This window comes from Haematobia irritans, unplaced genomic scaffold (genome assembly GCF_050003625.1).
Source record: "Haematobia irritans isolate KBUSLIRL unplaced genomic scaffold, ASM5000362v1 scaffold_24, whole genome shotgun sequence".
NCBI classification, from domain to species: Eukaryota; Metazoa; Arthropoda; class Insecta; order Diptera; family Muscidae; genus Haematobia; species Haematobia irritans.
This window is the reverse complement of record NW_027445783.1, coordinates 30,272-50,782: the sequence shown is the minus strand read 5'-3', so window position 1 is coordinate 50,782 and position 20,511 is coordinate 30,272. Positions and strand designations below refer to the sequence as shown.

General features: G+C 37.4%; 2 protein-coding genes across 7 annotated transcripts; both read left to right on the top strand.

Annotated features, from left to right (window-relative positions):
• Nucleotides 1–1,865: 1,865 nt before the first annotated feature.
• LOC142242495 (uncharacterized) lies at nt 1,866–13,351 on the top strand. 4 transcript variants are annotated; one of them, XM_075314059.1, is made up of 8 exons: nt 2,632–2,669; nt 2,823–2,908; nt 2,983–4,356; nt 5,365–5,610; nt 5,681–7,312; nt 7,364–9,664; nt 9,734–9,869; nt 13,215–13,351. In XM_075314059.1, exons 5-6 carry the CDS (start codon nt 5,881–5,883, stop codon nt 9,553–9,555), a joined length of 3,624 nt encoding a protein of 1,207 aa, XP_075170174.1. In that variant the 5' UTR covers nt 2,632–2,669; nt 2,823–2,908; nt 2,983–4,356; nt 5,365–5,610; nt 5,681–5,880; the 3' UTR covers nt 9,556–9,664; nt 9,734–9,869; nt 13,215–13,351. The 4 variants fall into 4 exon arrangements, with proteins under 4 accessions (XP_075170176.1, XP_075170174.1, XP_075170173.1 ...); XM_075314061.1 differs by lacking the exons at nt 2,983–4,356; nt 5,365–5,610 and adding an exon at nt 1,866–2,314 and having other exon boundaries at nt 2,549–2,669; nt 6,885–7,312; XM_075314058.1 differs by lacking the exon at nt 2,632–2,669 and having other exon boundaries at nt 2,769–2,908.
• Nucleotides 13,352–13,815: 464 nt separating this feature from the next.
• On the top strand, nt 13,816–19,523 carry LOC142242496 (uncharacterized). Of its 3 annotated transcripts, none has more exons than XM_075314063.1 (3): nt 13,816–14,180; nt 18,408–18,719; nt 18,784–19,523. In XM_075314063.1, the coding sequence occupies exons 1-3, from the start codon at nt 14,016–14,018 to the stop codon at nt 19,294–19,296; spliced, it is 990 nt and encodes a 329-aa protein (XP_075170178.1). In that variant the 5' UTR covers nt 13,816–14,015; the 3' UTR covers nt 19,297–19,523. The 3 variants fall into 3 exon arrangements, with proteins under 3 accessions (XP_075170178.1, XP_075170179.1, XP_075170180.1); XM_075314064.1 differs by having other exon boundaries at nt 14,045–14,180; nt 18,367–18,719; XM_075314065.1 differs by lacking the exon at nt 13,816–14,180 and adding an exon at nt 14,259–14,325 and having other exon boundaries at nt 18,367–18,719.
• The last annotated feature ends 988 nt before the right edge of the window (nt 19,524–20,511 follow it).

The window sequence follows — 20,511 nt, the reverse complement described above, 5'->3', positions numbered from 1 at the left end:
ACAGCAGGAAGACAAACCGAGACAAGGGTCGTGGTGGCTATCATTTATTGAAATTGCTAATTTCATGCCATCCTTATGTCCCATTGCATCTTCGTCATATTAAGTCAGCCCCGACTGTCATCCTACGGAATTATCACCTTATACCAAGGGTCATCCCTCATAGTTATCTATATCTCCTGTCTACATTAAAATCATTCATAAACAAGGTATATGTTCAGAATTTTGAGGTCAGAAATTATAACCATGGACTTAATCCAAACCATATTCCAGTGATCATAAAGCCAGTTACCTCCCGATCCAGCAGCTCCTATTCTGCCCATTACTAATATGAACTATATGACCAATCTGACACCATATGTCACCTAGGTAGAATCACTCAGGGAGTGTAAGATCATGCAATCTATCATATTCCATACTATCCGATGGGTCCCCATATACACATCTAACAATACAAAAATAGAATCACTCAGGGAGTGTAAGATCATGCAATCTATCATATTCCATACTATCCGATGGGTCCCCATATACACATCTAACAATACAAAAATCTTTTAGGCAAAAAACCATCTGCCACCAACCAATAGATCATGAATCGTTACATTGTGTTGTCTGACTCATCTCTATATTCTCCCCATCTGCGCCGCCCCGTATGTATACATTTTTCCAGGCATCTCAATCACAAAGTATGTATATGGAAACTCATTACGCCTAAAACGTCCTACCTAGATAGTGTCACCATCTTATAATCTTGTCGTGTATCATCCAACCCAAAATTGTAAGTTCATATAAGACAACCATATATCAGTGGTGCCAGTCACACTCGATCATGTCAAACCTTTCATCTCCAACCTACACACATGAGGTGTGTCCGATCAAGTGTGAAGCATTCCCATACATGTTGCATTAATTAACCCATGCCCAGGCGCTGCATATTCACCTCTCGTCGTGCTGGGAGCCCACTTAAATTGGCATGAAGGCCCCTCATGAGCTCGTATGTTCATCCATCATTATTAATCCAATCTTCATTACGCAAGTGCCTCTCGGCAATCTCATACAATTATAATAAGTCATACGTTCCATATGTAGAGATATGTCAGTCTTGGCATCATCCTGTTCACACTATAAGTTAAATTGCATGATAATTAATACGGTGTCTAGCAATCCCGCATATCCTTGTATCAGTCATACTGTGTGACTTAGTAATCCAATCATCAATATCACTCACTTGTCCATTGTGCTAAATCCATTGGACCCTATACGGCCATATTCTAAACGGTACAACTGCGTATTAACTACCTATGTCAGCTTACTACCATTTCTCATATAACCACCTACATCATATTGACTATCTCAATACTCAAATGTAAACCGGTCCATATGCATGTGAAGCGTGTGAACAAGAATATAACGTTCAGCAACATCATGCATCATGCTCCACCAATGTGTCCAAACACGAATGCATATATCTGGCAACCCCACTTATCATCCTCCACTCATCTTAGATGTGTTGGTAATGCTACTCTTCTGCCTCATCTATTCCATCCATTCGGACTGGCCTATATACAGTCGTACGCCACACCTTTTGCGTAGTGGCAATCATCCGCCCTTGGAGAAGCGCATCAACCGTAGTTGTCACATGACAAATCCTTACTCACTTACATGAGGTCTATATATATATGGAAACCTCTTCCAATACATCTCGTTCATGTAGGTGTATTTCGCCAACCTGTTAAGACCACACATGCGCCAAGCCCTCTTAATCTCATACACATATTGTATCATAACATATGACCTAATCATATATCCACTGTCTGTCCGAATTTAAATATCTAGCCTCTTTACAATATAGTCAATTGACCCGTCGTCAGACTATCTTGTGTCAGATAATGGCATGAGTCTTCGAATCGTTCCCATGAGTTGTAATAACCATCATGTCGGTCCTCTGATTTGCCATATCTCAACTTATTGCAGTGTTAGTAATATTCATCTATATTACTTTATGTGTGAACTATCTCACACAACCATAATTATACCGAATACCGTCCTATGATATACTAATTGCCATTATAGAATAAATAAGATTAGGCAACCCTACACTCTTGTGCACTATAAGAACATTGTCTGCGTAGTGGTAAATGCGCATTTATCGTCATATGTAACTACTTATGCACCATCGTTCGCCGAATTACGTCAAGTACAACAACGATCATTTCTTTTAGTGGATAAATTTTTGGTTAACCTATTCCACTTAAAGCGGGAAATTCTCGTGTAATTACCTCATCTTGGAGCCATCTTAATCAATTCCATATCTAAGGTATTTATCATTTAGAATGGTACATTCAATGTTTACGCACTGTTCTTTAGGGTTTACCATAATTATTGCGCATAAACATTGCATCATCCATTGCCATGTGCCTAATGTGTTCTCATTGAGTTCCTACAATTTCAATATACGTCATCTATCGCACCTATACTGCGCCATAAATATACCAACTCATTCATATACAACTATGGTCTACGACATTAAATGCATCTATTTTTTCCGCAGTTCGTTCCATATTCAACTGTGTAATCAGATGGCTAAATTAGCGCAATATGAGAGAAACAATCTAATGCCACCTGGATGGAAAATGGGAGAGAAACCTCCCGATCCTGGTATTCCCATGCAGGTATGCACCATCAGTCTCACTCCGGTCAACAATAATAATCCATTTTTAAAAACAGTTATGAACTATAAGTCATGTATGCATCCAACCTACACTGATTCCAGAATGAAAACTGAATACATCAGGAAATTTTTCTCCTCCTCATCATCATTGCAGTGTCTTCCATCAAACTATACATCAGACAATATTCAAAATTACATTAGCCGAAGGCAAGGAAAAAGGAAGAGAAGATCCCAAACAAGGTATGTATAAATTTATCATATATGGATATAATGCCCGGTAGACCTGATCTCAAATTCCTATCTCACCCCTATAGTAATTAAATCTGTATTCATCGACTCTGCTATGTAATCCCATACACCATATCTCAATATCAAAGCAACTCACAATATAAATGGGAAATTATCAAATCCGGTCAGGAATCGCAACTTCAATATCCATCCGGCATCACCGTTCTCATCTTCATTATTTCTCCTCCAACCATACATGCATACTATCAACTATCAAACCAAATTTAAGTGTTACCAATCATCAGTCGCAACCATCATTCACAGCCAGCAACAACTCGAGCCCACCGTCTTGCCATATCAACCAAAAACCACATCTGACATTGTCTCGAACCTTCCATTACACCAATTCAAACCAGCATTTCAGACGGTTAGAAACATTGCCAATCCGATAGACTTAGACAATATCGTCTCGAACCTTCTATCTTGCCAATTCTATTCAAAAACCTTGGCGGTTACAACTGACAATCAATCATGGCTGCCACTGGCTCTAAATCACGGTCGTTATCATACGCAATCCCAATCATCTATGACCACCACCACTTCAAAGGGATCAATCAGGAACTACGAGGACACTCTATATAAAAAATAATATGTGTAAAAGCCCCATTGGCTTATTAAGTGTCCCTTAATTGCCACTATCTGGACAATACCAAATTCAAATTGTTTTCCCCTCCAATATAAAAACCGTATGTGAAACAGCGAGCTTTCTTACTGAATTGTGAAATTATGATATTCATCAACTTGCCAAACTATATCTCATGGGATACTGTTACACCATAAGTTCCATAGAAAATCGAACTTAAACCAAAAAACCGTGAGACTAATCAAGATGCTCAAATGAGCGATGTGAAATTCTTAAATTACTCGTGTTTTGTGGAGCGGGCATATCAGTATTTGTGTCATTTTTCAAAGGATTGTGAACACATAGTGACATACCATTTCTCTCAAATACATTGTGTGTAATATCAATAAGTTTACATGGAAAATAGTCAACATGCAAGTGAAATATATACTAATGTGAGAATCCTAATACTTTGTGAAAATTTCTAGTACAGGTAGCATGGACTATTATATGCAACATGAAAATTTTCCTATCCTTTGCCAAATGCGCTATGTAAATTATCAATCGATACATATTTTCTCTGTATTAACCCGCAATCGTGAAACTCTTTTCATTGTTAATCCGGTCAAAACAATATCGCATATTAACGGTCAAACAATATCACATGTTAACGGTCGTATAACCTAGAGTGTCATAAAACCGCATAGGGTTCATCAAAATGGAATATCACCTCATATCTTAATTGCCCCTGAATTCTATTATGGATCAGTCCAGGCTGACCGGACACACTCATCTCACATTTCTATGTCACTATAAAGCTAACCCGAGAATTGACCAGGTATGTATGTAAACGTATACTTTCAGTATTCAAATATTAGTCTACCATATTTTGTATAACCTATGGATTAAAAATGACGAAACTGATAAAAAAGCACAACGTATCTATTATTCAGAACCTATATATCCTTGGAAATCTCAACTGTGCAAGACCTCTAGTATTTTAAAAAGTCATAATCTATCTACATGTAGACCCATATCAACACTTACGCAGAGAAAATCCTTTCAACTAACCTCGCTGTAAACATTCTGCCTTATACATGTAAATTATGATCATTATAACACCATCAGTATTTATTCATGCAATACATATTCCACCTTGACAGAAATAATTATCAGAATCTTTATTAGAGTCACTTACGCCATGCATTCATCATGGGAATATATATCTCCAACAAATAAACCGGATTGCGAAAACCTCCTCGCTTCACAATATTATATTAACCTGAAAGTTTATCCCATCTTCTGCAGAATGAACAGAAAGGTGAATCCACCTTAACTCGTATAGCAAATATGCTACCATAAGACCCCTTTCTCGAGTTCATCTGTCATAAACTCATCACGAGTATAGGAACATGAGCAATAACCTATTGATCATAAGACTCCCTTCAAGAGTCCTCTCTGTCATAAAACTCATCATAAGTATGGAAATCAGATATACGAGCAATGACCCTAGCCACATGTAGAAACATACGATCATATCCCAACTTCAAAAGTTCATGCGAATTTTCTATCAGGTTACGATGAAGGAGAATCATGGTCATAACCTCCCCGTGAGAATAGATATTTTCTCTCACCTGCTGTATAGGTCATCATGTCTCCCATCGCCACATCATACAATATCATAAAATCCATTACCCCAGTATGTGTCCGTATCTCATGCCATATCTAGTCACAAGTAGTCGCCTAATGTATTCTGCATACTACAAGATTAACAACACATACACCCAATATATTATGGATTCACCTAGAAGTGTCCTAATTACAAATCCTCTCCTCCTTATTTCAGTTATCACCATCGGTATACATCATTTGTACCACCTGGGCTATGTCATATCTAAATTTTTGCCTACGTCTTGTCTAATCATTATCGCATAATGGGTCATATCATCATATCTCTCTATTTTCTATCGTCAATATGCAGAGAATAAAACCGCACTTTTATACACATATTCAAAAACTGTATTACTTATTCTTGTCCTACTTATACTCAGACATTCAATGTACCTGGAAATCGAATTTATACACTAGTCGAGTAAGTACATGTCATTCTCATATCATATTATGCATATCCCCTACCCATATCCACACTTTGGAAAATGCAGGTCAGGTCGTCATCTGGTCCTCTGTTCATCATCACCATCCAAGCCTCCTAAACCTCTTAAGCGTCACATAAATCTGAATAGGTTCTATAGACCAAAACCGTATATAACCCGTGTCGTACAGGCATATCATATATTAGTCATCCATCACATCGAATGTGTGTATGCCCCATCGACCCGGATTGTCTTAATAATCATCAATCATGTCACAGGAGCCAGTTGCCGTCACCTCATTACTCAATCCAAATCACATCTGTCACCTCGCCTCCACACTTGCAGATAAAGAAATACTAAAAGTACAGGTCATCACTGAGACCAGAAATGATGGTCCATCATGTGATGTCTTATATAGCGTCCATCTATTCCAACATGAACAGGACAAACTACCCACCCGTACCGAACTACCATCACAATATGTCCCATCGCTCATGAGTTATGGAATCTATTTTAAGACGTCTGGAGTTATAGATAGTCCTCTTCTAGTACGGCCCTACCGTTATGGTGCTCTCATAAGCTATTCGCCTCATCAATACGCCGAAGTGCAATGTGAGACCTATGTGGAAATAATGCGGCTGCGCAGCATAATGTGTACGGGATATCTGCCACCGAGAATTCTAAATGAGGTGTCTTTTAATTCTACCTCACAAATTCTCGGTCTAATAATATCTAGTGGTTGTCTGCCAAATGGGTTATTGTCCGATCTCAAAATAGATATCTGTCCACTCATATACCCACATGATCGAGAGTCCTTTAGGTTTCATGCAAACAACATAACACAAATATCCACAACTCTCAGCTTATTCGACACTTCTCATGACCTAATAATCAGCTATGACTCCTCTAACTTACATATAACAAGTCTCACTCTTAAATCACCTGGTCGTCCCTCATTCACCTGGAATGAGGATCTAACACTCATTAATGACTTACCATCAATAGAGGAACTTGTCTATAGCATTCCATCAAATCCGCCTAACAAACCCGATAATGCTGATAGCCAAACGGTCGTGCGGTCATCGTTCTCTACATCACCATTAGTTCTATCTAATATCATAACTCCTACAGGTCATCATCCCGATCGTCCGTCCATTTTATCTTATAATGATCATGGCTCTACCTTCAATGATCAGTCATCAACTCTCTCCTCAATGCCTCCCGAAGCACGCAACAATTCTATTTCTGGTCTCAATTCTTCTTTATCTTCAAGTGTTCATATACCACGTCTATCTACATCATCACGGCCTCATCCCTATGCTTGTGCCAATAATAAATCACCAGTTACTAAAATTACTCATCCTCAAGTTTGTGTACCTCAACTGTCAACCGCCCAATCACAAACTTCTTATGACCAATGGTTTTCACCCGAAATTAATGTGCCACTAGGTCATATGAGTTTGGAGCATCCCTTATATGGACCACCTTCAGATTGCCTCTCTTACATATCGCCAGTCCCCGGAGGGTTTGAAAATCTTACTGAATATAAGATTGACACTGATATTTCCACCTTACTCAGTTTTGGTCCTAAATTTGTACCACCAGCCCGTCCCAGCTTTGGCGACTATATAGATCATTTATTAATTCTGGACAGGTACTCCCAAGAGTGTCATCCGACTATAGATCCCAGTTCACTGTTAGGTAAGTGTTTCCCACCTCCTAAGTAATCCATTAAACTGTTATCGTCTCTAGGTGAGTATCTACGCACCATATATGCATTCCTGGCCGAAGCTACTGTTGTCCCATTCAACCCTTTGGAAAAGAAATTACAACTTATGGCCCATAAAACACTCATATTTCTTCGCAATCACAAGGACATCCTATTGCTCCAAAGTGATAAGGCAAAAAGTTTGGTACTTATCCCCAAAACTGTATATCACTCAAAAATGAACACCTGGGTGTCCAGGCAGGTCTCCCTAGGCTATTATGCATCCATACCTCTAGTCAGGGCCTCTCAACTGAAAAAATTGTGGTATAAGCGGTACCAAATACTTCTCAATCAATTGGGCGACAATTGGCGCCAAACCGTATGTGTGCCCAAAGAAAAAGAAAATGGCAAAACCGTGATACCACCTTATCCATACAAGTATCAGCAGTTATTACGAGTATTAGACACCCAGCCCTTAAGTCTACCCTACATGTATGGCACAGTAAAGACCCACAAGCCAGACCAACCTTGTAGGCCCATTGTGAGTACCCGCGGTTGGTATACCTACCCTGTGGCCAAGATCGTAACACATATTCTAGGTCGAGTAATGAAAACATTTCTATGCCCACAAAATGTGTGCAATATCGACACTGTGGCACTAAGTATACGAGAGATACTAATATGTCCAAATTACAAATTCGTGAAAATCGATGTAGAGAACATGTATCCTAACATGAATAGGACCGACATATTATACTCCTTGGAACATTTTCTGAGTCTACCGTGTGTTGTCCAATGCTGTCCCGTGGAGCCAAAATTATTATTGGCCTGTATCCGATTCTGCCTCAATGAATATATATTGTTTACCTATGGTGGTCAAATTTACCACCAGGTTCAGGGTCTACCCCAAGGCGCCTGCGACTCTGGACTATTGGCCACCATCTACCTCGATCACCGTTTTCAAATCCATTATTATAATATCTTCATTGCCAACGGGATAGTGCATTGGCATAAATACATTGACGATATTCTATTATATATACCCACCCAACAATTGGATAGCCTATTAGAGGCCCTTCAAGAGGCCACTTCACTGACCTTCACCGTAGATCAAGAAGACATGCCCGATGCACCCAAATATATCTATGGGTCTGAAGTAAAAGGCGCTATAGACTTTCTGGACATCCAGTGCCACAGAACAACCACCCGTGCTCATACGTCCCTGTATCGGAAATCCATGTGTAGCGATCGGGTCTGTCATTATCTCAGTAATACCAAGATGGTGCATAAGGAATCTACATTGACACATTATATCAGGAAAGTCCTCGTCCGGTCTACTAATCATTTCTTATTGTCCGATCTTAAAACTGTCATAAGTATATTCATACACAATATGTACCCTCTCACTCTTATTCACAAAGTCATTTCCAAGTTGGTCACCATCGAGTTAAGGAAATGTGCGGCTGTCAACAATGCCCCACGTCATAAGGATTATAGAAATACGTTAGGTGGCCTAAAAATCCGCATGAAGTTACTTAACTCTTGTCTAGAACCATTAGGATCTCTCCCTGGACAGTCCGATGTACCTTCTAATGACCCGTCCTTAACATTGATGAGTGCACCCAAATATAAGGCCTTACATGCCCTCGGGTCCCACACTATGGTCCGTAATCAATATCGTCAATCCCTACCATATATATGTGAGGACTACGGGAAATTAATAACCCTGTTATGTAGGGAATTCCAGCTTGGCGATCCAACTTTCCATAACAGTAATTCTCTGTTTCATAAATTGAAGATGGGCATGTCCCAAGTAGATCCAACCATTGTTGACCATAACTCCAAAGTCGAAAATATTGGTCTATTAAAATGTCCTGATTGTCCCACCGTTTTCATACTGGCTGGTGAACGAGCTCTGTCATCTATATCCAGCACGGCCTGTGATGATCCCAACAGTCTCATAAGTCATCATGTCCGTCTATTGAATCATCGGTATCCCATGACGCCCGTACCCTTACGTATACCGTCAACAACAGACACCATCATGTCCACCGATCTATATGTACCATTATTACGTGCCACTCTGGAAAACATGGGTTACAATAGTATAAGCTCCAAACAGGTACAACTGCTTCCCCGCATAATACAGATGGGCATACGGTACATCTTCAGAACACAATCAAATATGCTCAATAACTATTTGCCGCTAAAGTCATTAATACCTTTAGCAGACTAATGCACATGATGTCATTCTGAGTCCATCTAACTCCATCATCGCCTCATGTTCATCAATATGTATCCAAATTAATCGCATTTCCCATATGAATTGTTCTACCATATAAATCGTAAGTCAACATATCTCTACTTCATAAACTATATAATTTCATATCATTAATATAGATCTCTTCTCTCAGGCCTGGGCTTCTACTTACTACATCATTTCCATAATCATGTTATTGTATAATCTATTCATGTATACTAGCTAGGCTGATCACATTGTGGATGTAGTCCGAATCCTGTTTATAGCCTAGCTATTCATTAATTTTACCGGTAAGTAACCAAATGCCTATTCATATAACTAACTGATATGTATTACCTTCTCAGCACATATCTACTAGCTTTTGCATATCCGTTCTATCTCAAACTTTGCATCCCCTTTACCCATCAAATTTGTCATCAATGATCCACTCATATCAGTCCTGTATCAGCTTATATATTCTTATCTATCGGTGCGTCTTAGTCTTGAACAAGCTATTCCAAGCGGTCAAAAACCAATCCATATGCAAATATTCTAACTAACTTAATCTCGAGGAACCGTAAAAATACACAATCTAACACATGTCTCATGTCATCTTCTGTATAGAGTTCCCATATCTCCATGTGCACACTATTGTGCTTATGATCCCTATATACCAGTAACACATGGTACTCACCTGTCTGACTGTTAACTTCGTCATGGGTCCAGGTAATCATATTCCACCTCATATCCACATGGGTGACATATCTATATCATAATGGTATTGCCATAGACCATGTTCAGTCACCCTATAGTCATTACCTTATTATGATCTGTTGATATCTTTGTCATTATATTTATTTATATTAGCTACATCCCTGTCCATTGATAACTCAAATCCCTATAACAGATCTTGAAGTTTGTTGGCAATTTCTTATCACACACTACAGCCCCATATCTCACACATCACAATTCAGCCGTTGTGCATAGAATATACACAGACCACTAAGTAGCAATATGATCAGTTCAATGGTTGGTATATATCACGTAAGAAATTGTTTAAAATCTCCTATATGGGTTCTTTATACTGTGAGGTATTGGAGAGCTTTATTCTCCACTCAACCTATCAAGCCACAATTCGGGTCGATGGATGTACCTCCAGTCTTGAATCAGTCTATATGAAATACTATTGGTCATCTATCCCTTATATCCTTATGCCATGATAACCATGTCATGTGTACCTCTCTCCATAATCGTATAGCACATTTTTTTCAAACATGTGTAACATAGTATCATTTACCTCAGGCCGTATCACATTCTATCTATAACACCACTATATATTGTTCCTGATTTCATTCCTTTTCTCATTGGCAAATACCAATTAATGGTCTTATGCCCATATAGTCACATCTATATCATATTGCATACATCCATCTGCATATCATATGGCTACGGAACTGATTACCTCTCTAGTTTTTTTGCCGTATTAGATCTATATAATTCTACATCCTAATTACTAGATCTAAACATTCGTTAATCTAGTTATATATCTCCTCCTAGTGTACACAGCTAAACTTTGTAATGTTAAAATGTCATTGCCAAAGCTTGTTTTGCCCATATATACACACATAATCTATGTTAACTTCTGATAATTCTCCTAATTCATTCTGTGTATTATCCAGACCTATAATCGGCAAATTCTCGATAGACCAGAAGGTCGATCGTATATACATTTAAATATCTACTTAATGATGCGACAATTTTTTATGAATATATATATGTCCTTTCACCTACCTATATCCAACATCTAGTATAAACATCATTGTCATACCAGTTATGTGGTGTTAACTAATCCTATTCGACCTATATGGGTGATTCCCATCTCTGCATCTGTTTATATATAGCTGAACCATATTATATCGTATCATATTTGCTGGCTCTTATGTATATATAAACCTATTTCTACCTATATATTGTCCCAACATTAATTTACTTTGCATACTACTATCATGGACTAACCATGTCATCTTCTGGAGTCAGACGGGTACGACGATATATATCAATCCCTCGGGGGCCATTTTCATATATTATGATATGAAAATTTTTCTATATATGTGTTGTGAGCATCGTCATTCACATCGCGTATTATGTTCCCTACACCTTCGGCGTGTAATCACCTATTAGTGTAGGTCTCAACATCATGATCATTATTATGCCCTACAAAACATATTGTCAATGTACAGATCAAACACTTTTGTAATGGGTTCCGCTCCTCATCATCAATTTCTTATAATAAAGAAGGGAATTACCACCACATTACCCGCCGCCTGCCTATTTGTTCATTATCCTTTCCCCTCGTATGTGATCTAACATCACAGATACGTGTATTCTACGAGGGCCCTATATAACATGTCCATCATGGTACCAGCATGGCAACATCATCATGTGTCCCAGAGTCTGCATATCATCACCTCAAATATCAGCAACCATCCATATGTACCACGGATTAGTTGCTATCTAGCGCATATTATCGATCATCTATATATTCTATCTGTCACTCATGCCGTCCGTCAAATTTATAGTGAACATAAGTTCTATATACAATCTATTTCATATATAAATTAAATAACCCAATTCAATATCTGCTGCCCACGCAATCCAAGTGCTGTAGGCATCCATCCAGTATTTCAGCAGGCATGCTTGGCCTCACCTCACAAAGACTATAATACTTTATTACCTTCATATATCTCTAGTATCTAACAGATAAATTCTAATATGCAGACCATATTTTCTACACTATATAATTAGACCATTTTAATGACTAATGTTATCACGATCTAAATGCTAACTAGTATTCCATAAGTATGTCACCAGGCATCTGTGGTACCACCCAAAATTGAACTTCAATCTTCATTATTCTGTCTGTTTTTATGTCAGCATCCTAGTTTTAATCCTATCTACAAATAAAATATTCTATAATATAGTGTATGGGTACAGTGCCATACCCGTACCATGTCCAATTCTGAATGGAAGTACACGAACGTATCTTATACCTTACTTATTTTTGCCTATTGTATTCATAATTGTTGATCCAATAATTGTTGATCTAATTGTTTGTTACTCTAAATCTACCGTCAATCCATTAATTCAGTCTAGAATTAACCTTGACCTATCTCATTCCTGGTCAGTACCGTCAATCAGTTCAATGGGTCTTGTATATATTATATTATTAACAAACTTAATTTGCTTCGTATGCAGTATACCATTTTACCGTTCAAAATGTGTAATTGCATAAGTCTGTATATACATTAACAAACTTACGAAATGTGTAATTGCATAAAGTCTGTCTTATTTATACTTGCATCAACGACATATAACTAGCATATTATCCAAAGTTCAGGTCTGACCTTAATCATAGGTCTTACTTATCCATGCACATTCAGATCTCTGTGATTATATAAGTCCCATACTAGCCTTTGCCCTTTCTAGTCTAACCGGAATTATATCTTTTATACATATATATGTGCCAATGCATATTGTATCCGCATACGGTCAATCACATAGTTCCCACCTATCATATATAGTAAGTAACTAATATAGTATATAATTACATATTATGTCCACCTTTTTATGTTTAAATATTCAAATCTATATTTCAGATACTCGGAACATTCACACGTTAGCATACTCGTAAACCTGCTGGTTCAAATTACCACCTATCTTGTACAATACCTTCTAGGCAATTTAGTGTCACCCTGTGTTATGCCAACTGTGTTCTCGTATTCTAGCAACCCAGTTATGCCTGTATAAAAACATAAACAAAAACATGTATATTTTTTGTTGGATCAACCGATCCCTATGGTGCCGTTTCCACCCTACCACCCCATGGAAAAAACTTAAAATGGTCGAGTGTCCACTCGCCTATCAACGCAAATACATACCTCGTCACATACATGTACCCACAGGTAAGTCATCCTTGTACATTATATGATCCTATTCTAAATGTCTCCTCCAATAGGGACATAGTCATCCATTATATGCAGCTGACAGTGTACCCCTGAAGGCGACAGTAACTATCAACGTCTAGGTCCTTCTTAAGTAACCTTCCACCTGTGTGGCCCAAGCGCACAAACCGTGCTCAGCAGTCATCAGTCCATATAAGTATCTGGGTCCATCTGCCTCTGCCCATGCATCATACATGTAAGTCTTACTATAGAGGTTTAGTCCCATGTGACATACATGCCATCATATATCTCCAGGAGGAAAACAAATTCCATCAGGATAAGCCATGTGTGTAATCCTCGCTACATGTTTCAATGTCCAGTCTAACTCAGCCCCTTGTGGCATCCAGCCTGAACATTAGTGATCCACTGTGTTTACATGCAATCAAGATTCAGGCCCTCATCAACTTGTAATGCTATCCGTAAATCACTCTACGAATTTAATTCATCAAAAATCATATGCAATCAAGATTCAGGCCCTCATCAACCTGTAATGCTATCCGTAAATCACTCTACGAATTTAATTCATCAAAAATCATATTCATACAGGAGTCACTACCAGTCAACATCTATACGTTATTATCAGACATGTATCCTACTGATACATTTCTCATATATATAACGGTAAATATATCTATTATAAACCATGTATTCTAAAGATGCATCTATCTAGAACCTTGAATAAATCATACAGGAGTCACTACCAGTCAAGATCTGTAAATTATTATCAGACATGTATTTTACTGATACATTTCTCATATATATAACGGTGAATATATCTATTATAAACCATGTATTCCAAGGATACATCTATCTAGAACCTTGAATATATCAATTATAAACCATGTATTCCAATGATACATCTATCTAGAACCTTGAATAAATTTATCATAAGACATGTAATCTGCAGATACATTTATCAATCACCGTGAATAAATCTGGCCCTATGGTATCATAGGGCATTACTTCCCACTTACACGTCAGGGGTAAACACCCAAATTCATCAGTGATTCTAGACTCCTTTGGGTTGTTTTCCAAAGGATTCATTCATCTATTGATTTAGCTGTGTAATCCGAAACCAGCTAAATTCAAATCGTATATCAAGTCGAACATACGAGTGGGCCTGTACCATCATATATGAATGGGAGACAGTAGATATAAACCCCTCTTACCTAAGGGCAGCCAATAGGTCTTCGTTTTCTCTTAATTCTACTATATATATAACTTAATTAAAGTAAATTAAGTATAATAATAAGGTTCAAATACTGTGTCTACTCCAGTCTACCTTAATCCAACCCATTCAAATAAGCAAATCAAGTATAACAATAAGGTTCGAAAACTGTGTCCAATCCGGTCTACCTTAATCCGGCCCATTCAAATAAACATCATCAACAGGAATCGACAAAAAATTCAAACCAAAAAACATTTACCCTTAACGTGACGTACTACCCACGGTATTGAAGACATCACTCCATTCTAATCATATATCATTAAATATAATTCATATGACTACTTACCACTGTTGGTCTTTCATCCATATCATCCAAAGGTCAGTCACACAACCGATGACCCATATTCACATTCACGCTCACACACTCAACCTAACATGTATTTATAACAGCCTATGTTTACATTTCATCTTATTGTCAAATGTTAGTATTCTATTATGCCTACTTGGATACCTATATAAATAGATGCTCTTCCCTCTATGATCCCTATACTATCTTGAGTGAATACCATATTGTTATGGTAGTAACTGTAGAGTATGTATATACTCCTATATTTAACTCCTATTATTAATTCTTTCTATTATGACCGTTTAGGTCCCTAAGGGTGTACTAGGAGGCCTTTCGTCCCACACCACCGGGACTCATCAGCTAGTTTCTGTATGTAAACCAAAATAGCAATACAAACCAATAACTATATATATTTTCTACTACTGAATCATAGTGTTAGTTAGGATATATCTACTTATTCTACTTCTACAAGTAACATGCATTTCTCATACCATGAAAAATCGTCTACCTAAAATCAGATATTGACCAAATTCTGTCATATGGTATCCGGATCTATTTATACATACTACAAATGAAAGGCAGAATAATCTAGTAGGAAACCAGATGCATCAGACCGCATTCATTTATGATTAGTTCCCATCACGATCCGGGAAGCCAAACCAAAATTTATTATCGGATCGTTTCACGGTGATCCTAAGGAACCCACGAAAATTGAAAATTTGTTACTATCACTGGCCCGGAACTGCATCGCTACAAACCGAACCCACTTCGATATATCACTCCTGGACAGCTCTTGTATCCTCTGTAATCAAGTCACTTTTCTACCCACATGGTCTTATCATATGCCCGGCTATCAGATCTCCATAATGTATGTCAAACTGCCTATGGCAAAAGATCCCAGCACGAGCACTGTAAGACAACCCCTTTTATTTTTGCCGAAGGCAAAAATATTAGTGTTGGAATCCGAACAGGCCTTGTCAGACCATTCAACCTGACCTCGCTCATAGAATCTTAAGACCAGGATGTCATACATAATTTCCTCTAACACATAAGGAACCATGTCCATCTATTGTAATTCCAAAACTCAAATTGGCTCCACTGGAACACAAAGACAACCAGAAACACTTAAAAAGTGAACTTTCTATTCCTCAAACCAGTTTAACTTTATTTAATTCATGGAATAATATATTTGGAGGAATTTTTCTTTCCCTCCAGTAATTCTCTGGGTACTTTAGTTAGATTAACCAATAACGAGGAATGTATATACTCAAATGAAACTTAAGGTTAACTAAATTCATGTTTTCTACAAATCAGTTCAGAAATATTTTAAATTTATAACTTCACTGGAAATGCGTCCCTCATGAACTTCGTATGTCACCACGACATTCTTGCAATTTTGAACCCAAATCCTCCTTCAAAATACAAGATTTCCTTAAATTTGTCCAAATATATTTATATTTGCAGAAGGCAAAAGATATTAGTGTTGGAATCTAAAAAGGCCTTGTCAGACCATTTAACCTGACCTTACTCATAGAATCTTAAGACCAGGATGTCTTAAACAATTTCTTCTAACAAATTAGAAACCTTATCCATCTCTAAAGTTCATTGTAATTCCAAAAACTCAAATTGACTCCACCGGAACAAACTTAAAGGTGAACTTTCTATTTCCTCAAACCAATTTAACTTTCTTTTAATTTATGGAATAATATATTTGGAGGAATTTTCCCTCCCTCTAATAATTCCTTGGGTACCTTAGTTGAATTAACCAATACCGAGGAAAGGATATACTCAATTGAACCTTAAGGTTAACTAAATTCATGTCTTCAACAAATTAGTTTAGAAATTCTTTAAATTTATAACTTCACTGGAAATGCGTCCCTCATAAACTTCGCATGTCACCAAGACATTCTAGCAATTTTGAACCCAAACTTTCTCTTCAAACTACAAGATTTCTTTGAATTTGTCCAAATATATTCATTATCTTTATTTAAATTTTTCTCCGAATTTGTCCAAATATATTCATTATCTTTATTTAAATTTTTCTGCAAATATCCAGATTTTCTAAATTTTTAATCGAAACTTTTAGAAAAACTTTCATAATGTTCAAAATTTAAATTTTCTACAAATATTCAAATTTCCTAAATTTAATTCAAATTTTCCATAATATTCAGAATTCCTAAATTTAACTGAAAGTTTTCTTTCCTGGTGGGTTCACTGTTTTCCTGTTGCAGAAAAACCGTCACTTTATATCTCCCGTGAACGCAACCAGAGACATCTATAAGAGTTTCAATGGCATGGAACGGTACCATATTAGAAAATTGGACCTTTTTATACATGAAATCCACCCAAACTTACCAGACCTTAAATAACGTGTCTGCCCTGTCAAATTCATGTCCCAGACTTTCTTCTCCAAACCTTGTACAATTCACTAACTGACACTTATATTCTTTCAGCTCGACTTAACGACTAAAATCGGATAAAAACACAACTGTACCATATAGACATTAATTTGTCCGCTATTATGTTCATATGTCTATATTCGCATCTTGCATGCATACATGCTTCCGCACCCATGTGAACATTCATATTCTCTTCGATTATATACATATACTTGTATATATAAACATTAGTATCCCAACATGCATGATCTTGTCCACAATACATCGTATTGTTCAAGTACCGATTACTCATAGATCAAGGCTCAAAAATCATCTCTCAATCATTAATATCTGTACTTGTTCTAAATCTATAATGGCGCTCATCACATCAATCATTAATATTCCATATTATATCTACGTGCTGTTATACACGTTATAGCTCGCAGTACTTTATTACTTCTTCCTTCATGTATCATACATATCTATGTATCTCACCTCTGCCCCGTCGTCCAATCAGCGTCACGCATTGGGTACATATAGGATTTTTTTCGAATCCTAACCGTTTTTGCCAGAGCACACACATATTTCATTCGTACACACACCACCAGTCTGACACGTCATCCATTCGAACAGCATGCCGTCAACATTTAGTCATACTCCATATGTACATATATGTACATGTGTGTGTGTGTATCGTCTGCATCACCATTACATTGTCACTCATCTCATATCTTTCATGTGTTATCAACCTATATAATGTGTACATTCGTAACAGCCAATCAGCGTCAAGCATCAGGCGTCATGTACAAAAAACATGTTTAGACAAATCAGCATACATATATTTCTCATTACTGGCGACATCTATTACTTTCCTTTTATTCTATATGTTCATATTGTCATCTCTACTTCATGCAGGTCATTCTATCCCACTCAATCAACGCATCACCTCTTTACAGAGCATCTACTCAGATACCAAGTTTTTCCGTGTCACAATTCATTCAGAGATCATGGATATGTATCCCAATTCTCTCGTAAGTATCGATGATTTAGGTTCTGACAATGAGGATGATCACCCTCCAATTGGAAAGCCATCCACATTGCCATCTACACCCAAAACCGGAGAGGTTCTATACAAAGAGGAAGAACTACGAGAATTTTTTATGGACGTTGATATTCCCTTAACTGGAACCACCGCTGTGCAGGGTGTGGGTAACCAGACTGCCAACAAAACCCAAGTTAATGCAGCTGGTCTCAGTTCATCCCAAGAGGTAAGAATTTCTATTGTCACGTGTATATATTCTCATAGCCTTGTGTTCTCTTTTGTATTTCCAGGCCCAACCACTGTATGACTCGTCTTCTCATACTACCCCCTCTTTGGCCATTTCAGCCATTTACCATTCATCATCGTGTGATACCAGTAGTCCGTCTTCATCTCTGCAGCCTTTTCCTCCAACTCCGGTAAATAGTTCGGATGTATTTGTAAACATGGGAGTGGGAAGACAGCAGCAGCCAATCCATAACACACCATATAATTATACCACCAACTATCGTCCACGTAGGGCAGTGCCATACAACCCTCGTTTAACCTATGGTGTTCATCGTCGGTCAGTGGACTACCCCAATGGATCAGGCCATGTTCGTGACAATTACATGCCAAGGGCCGTACACTATCCAAATTCCCAATTCATCACTATCAGCCGTTTCCGGTCACCATATCAAGCCATTGGTCATCCTACAAACTGGGTACCGTTCAGCGTTACATATCATCCTGGTACGAATACTCCTCGTAGTGTTACTTTCCGGAACACTTCCGTACGAGATTCATTACCCTATAGTGGTCTATAAATAATTAAGCTATCTGATTATATTCATTCATGCATCCAAATTCATATGTACACTTATCATCCTATATAAGCAACTGTGTGTCTCTATCATATATCTTCTATATTATCTGATCTCTCATAAACTATTATAAATGGCAAGGTTATATCTGGATATCTATTTTATTTTTATTTCATACCATGGCTATAACTATATACTGAATAAAAACCCTTATCATCAATATATCCCAACTTGTCTTGTCTTTCTATGGGCTACTGAAACCAATTGTCATCCGGTATTATAGGTAATCCCAGGGTGCAGCAACAGCGAAAAACTGTGTTAAGTTATTATCAATCGTGTAATCCAAATTTTGAAATTTGAAAAACCCAGGGGGTTTTTTTGCACCATTGCTCAATGATGTGTCATGACATCCCTAGCAAATCAATCAAATCGCATATCATCTTAGGTCATAAACCCACACCATGGATTTGACCATCATCAATCCAATTAGTGTCTTCCTCAGAAACATGAAAAAACCTTTTATGGTATATCACCATCTATATTCTTGACGTTATCCAGTAGGTCTCAGACTAATCGAGCTTGCAGCTTGTCCTATGGTTCAATGAGGACAGTAGCGATGCTAATATAAGAAACTAATAGAAGGAACTTTCAACTGTATTCCATTTTAATCCTGAACAGTAGGAAGACAAATAGGAATGATGGTCGTAGTAGCCATTATTTGTCGAACTGTTCATTTATTATCCTACACATCAATCCTCTAAATAAGCAATTGTGTGTCTCTACCTTATATCTCATATATCATCAGATTAATCATTAACTATTATATATAGCAATGTTATATCTGAATATCTAGACTCTCATTATTTCATAACATGGCTAGTTATATACTAACTAAGAAGTTACATTATCGCTAATTGTTATCAAGTATTATAGGTGATCCAAGGGTACTACACAGAAAATCTGGGTTAAGTTACTTTTAATCGTGTAATCCCATATTTTCCGAAATCAACAAATCACTTGCTAGGATTTTTTTGCACCATTGCTCAATGATGTGTCAAGACATATCTAGCAAGTCACTCAAAAACGCATATCATCATAGGGTCAATCATTCATTTTACCTGCAGGTCATAATCCATAACATGCCTTTGATAAACATCAATCCGACCAAATAACAAACCTGAAACATGAAAAACTTTCGTGGTATATCACCACCTATAT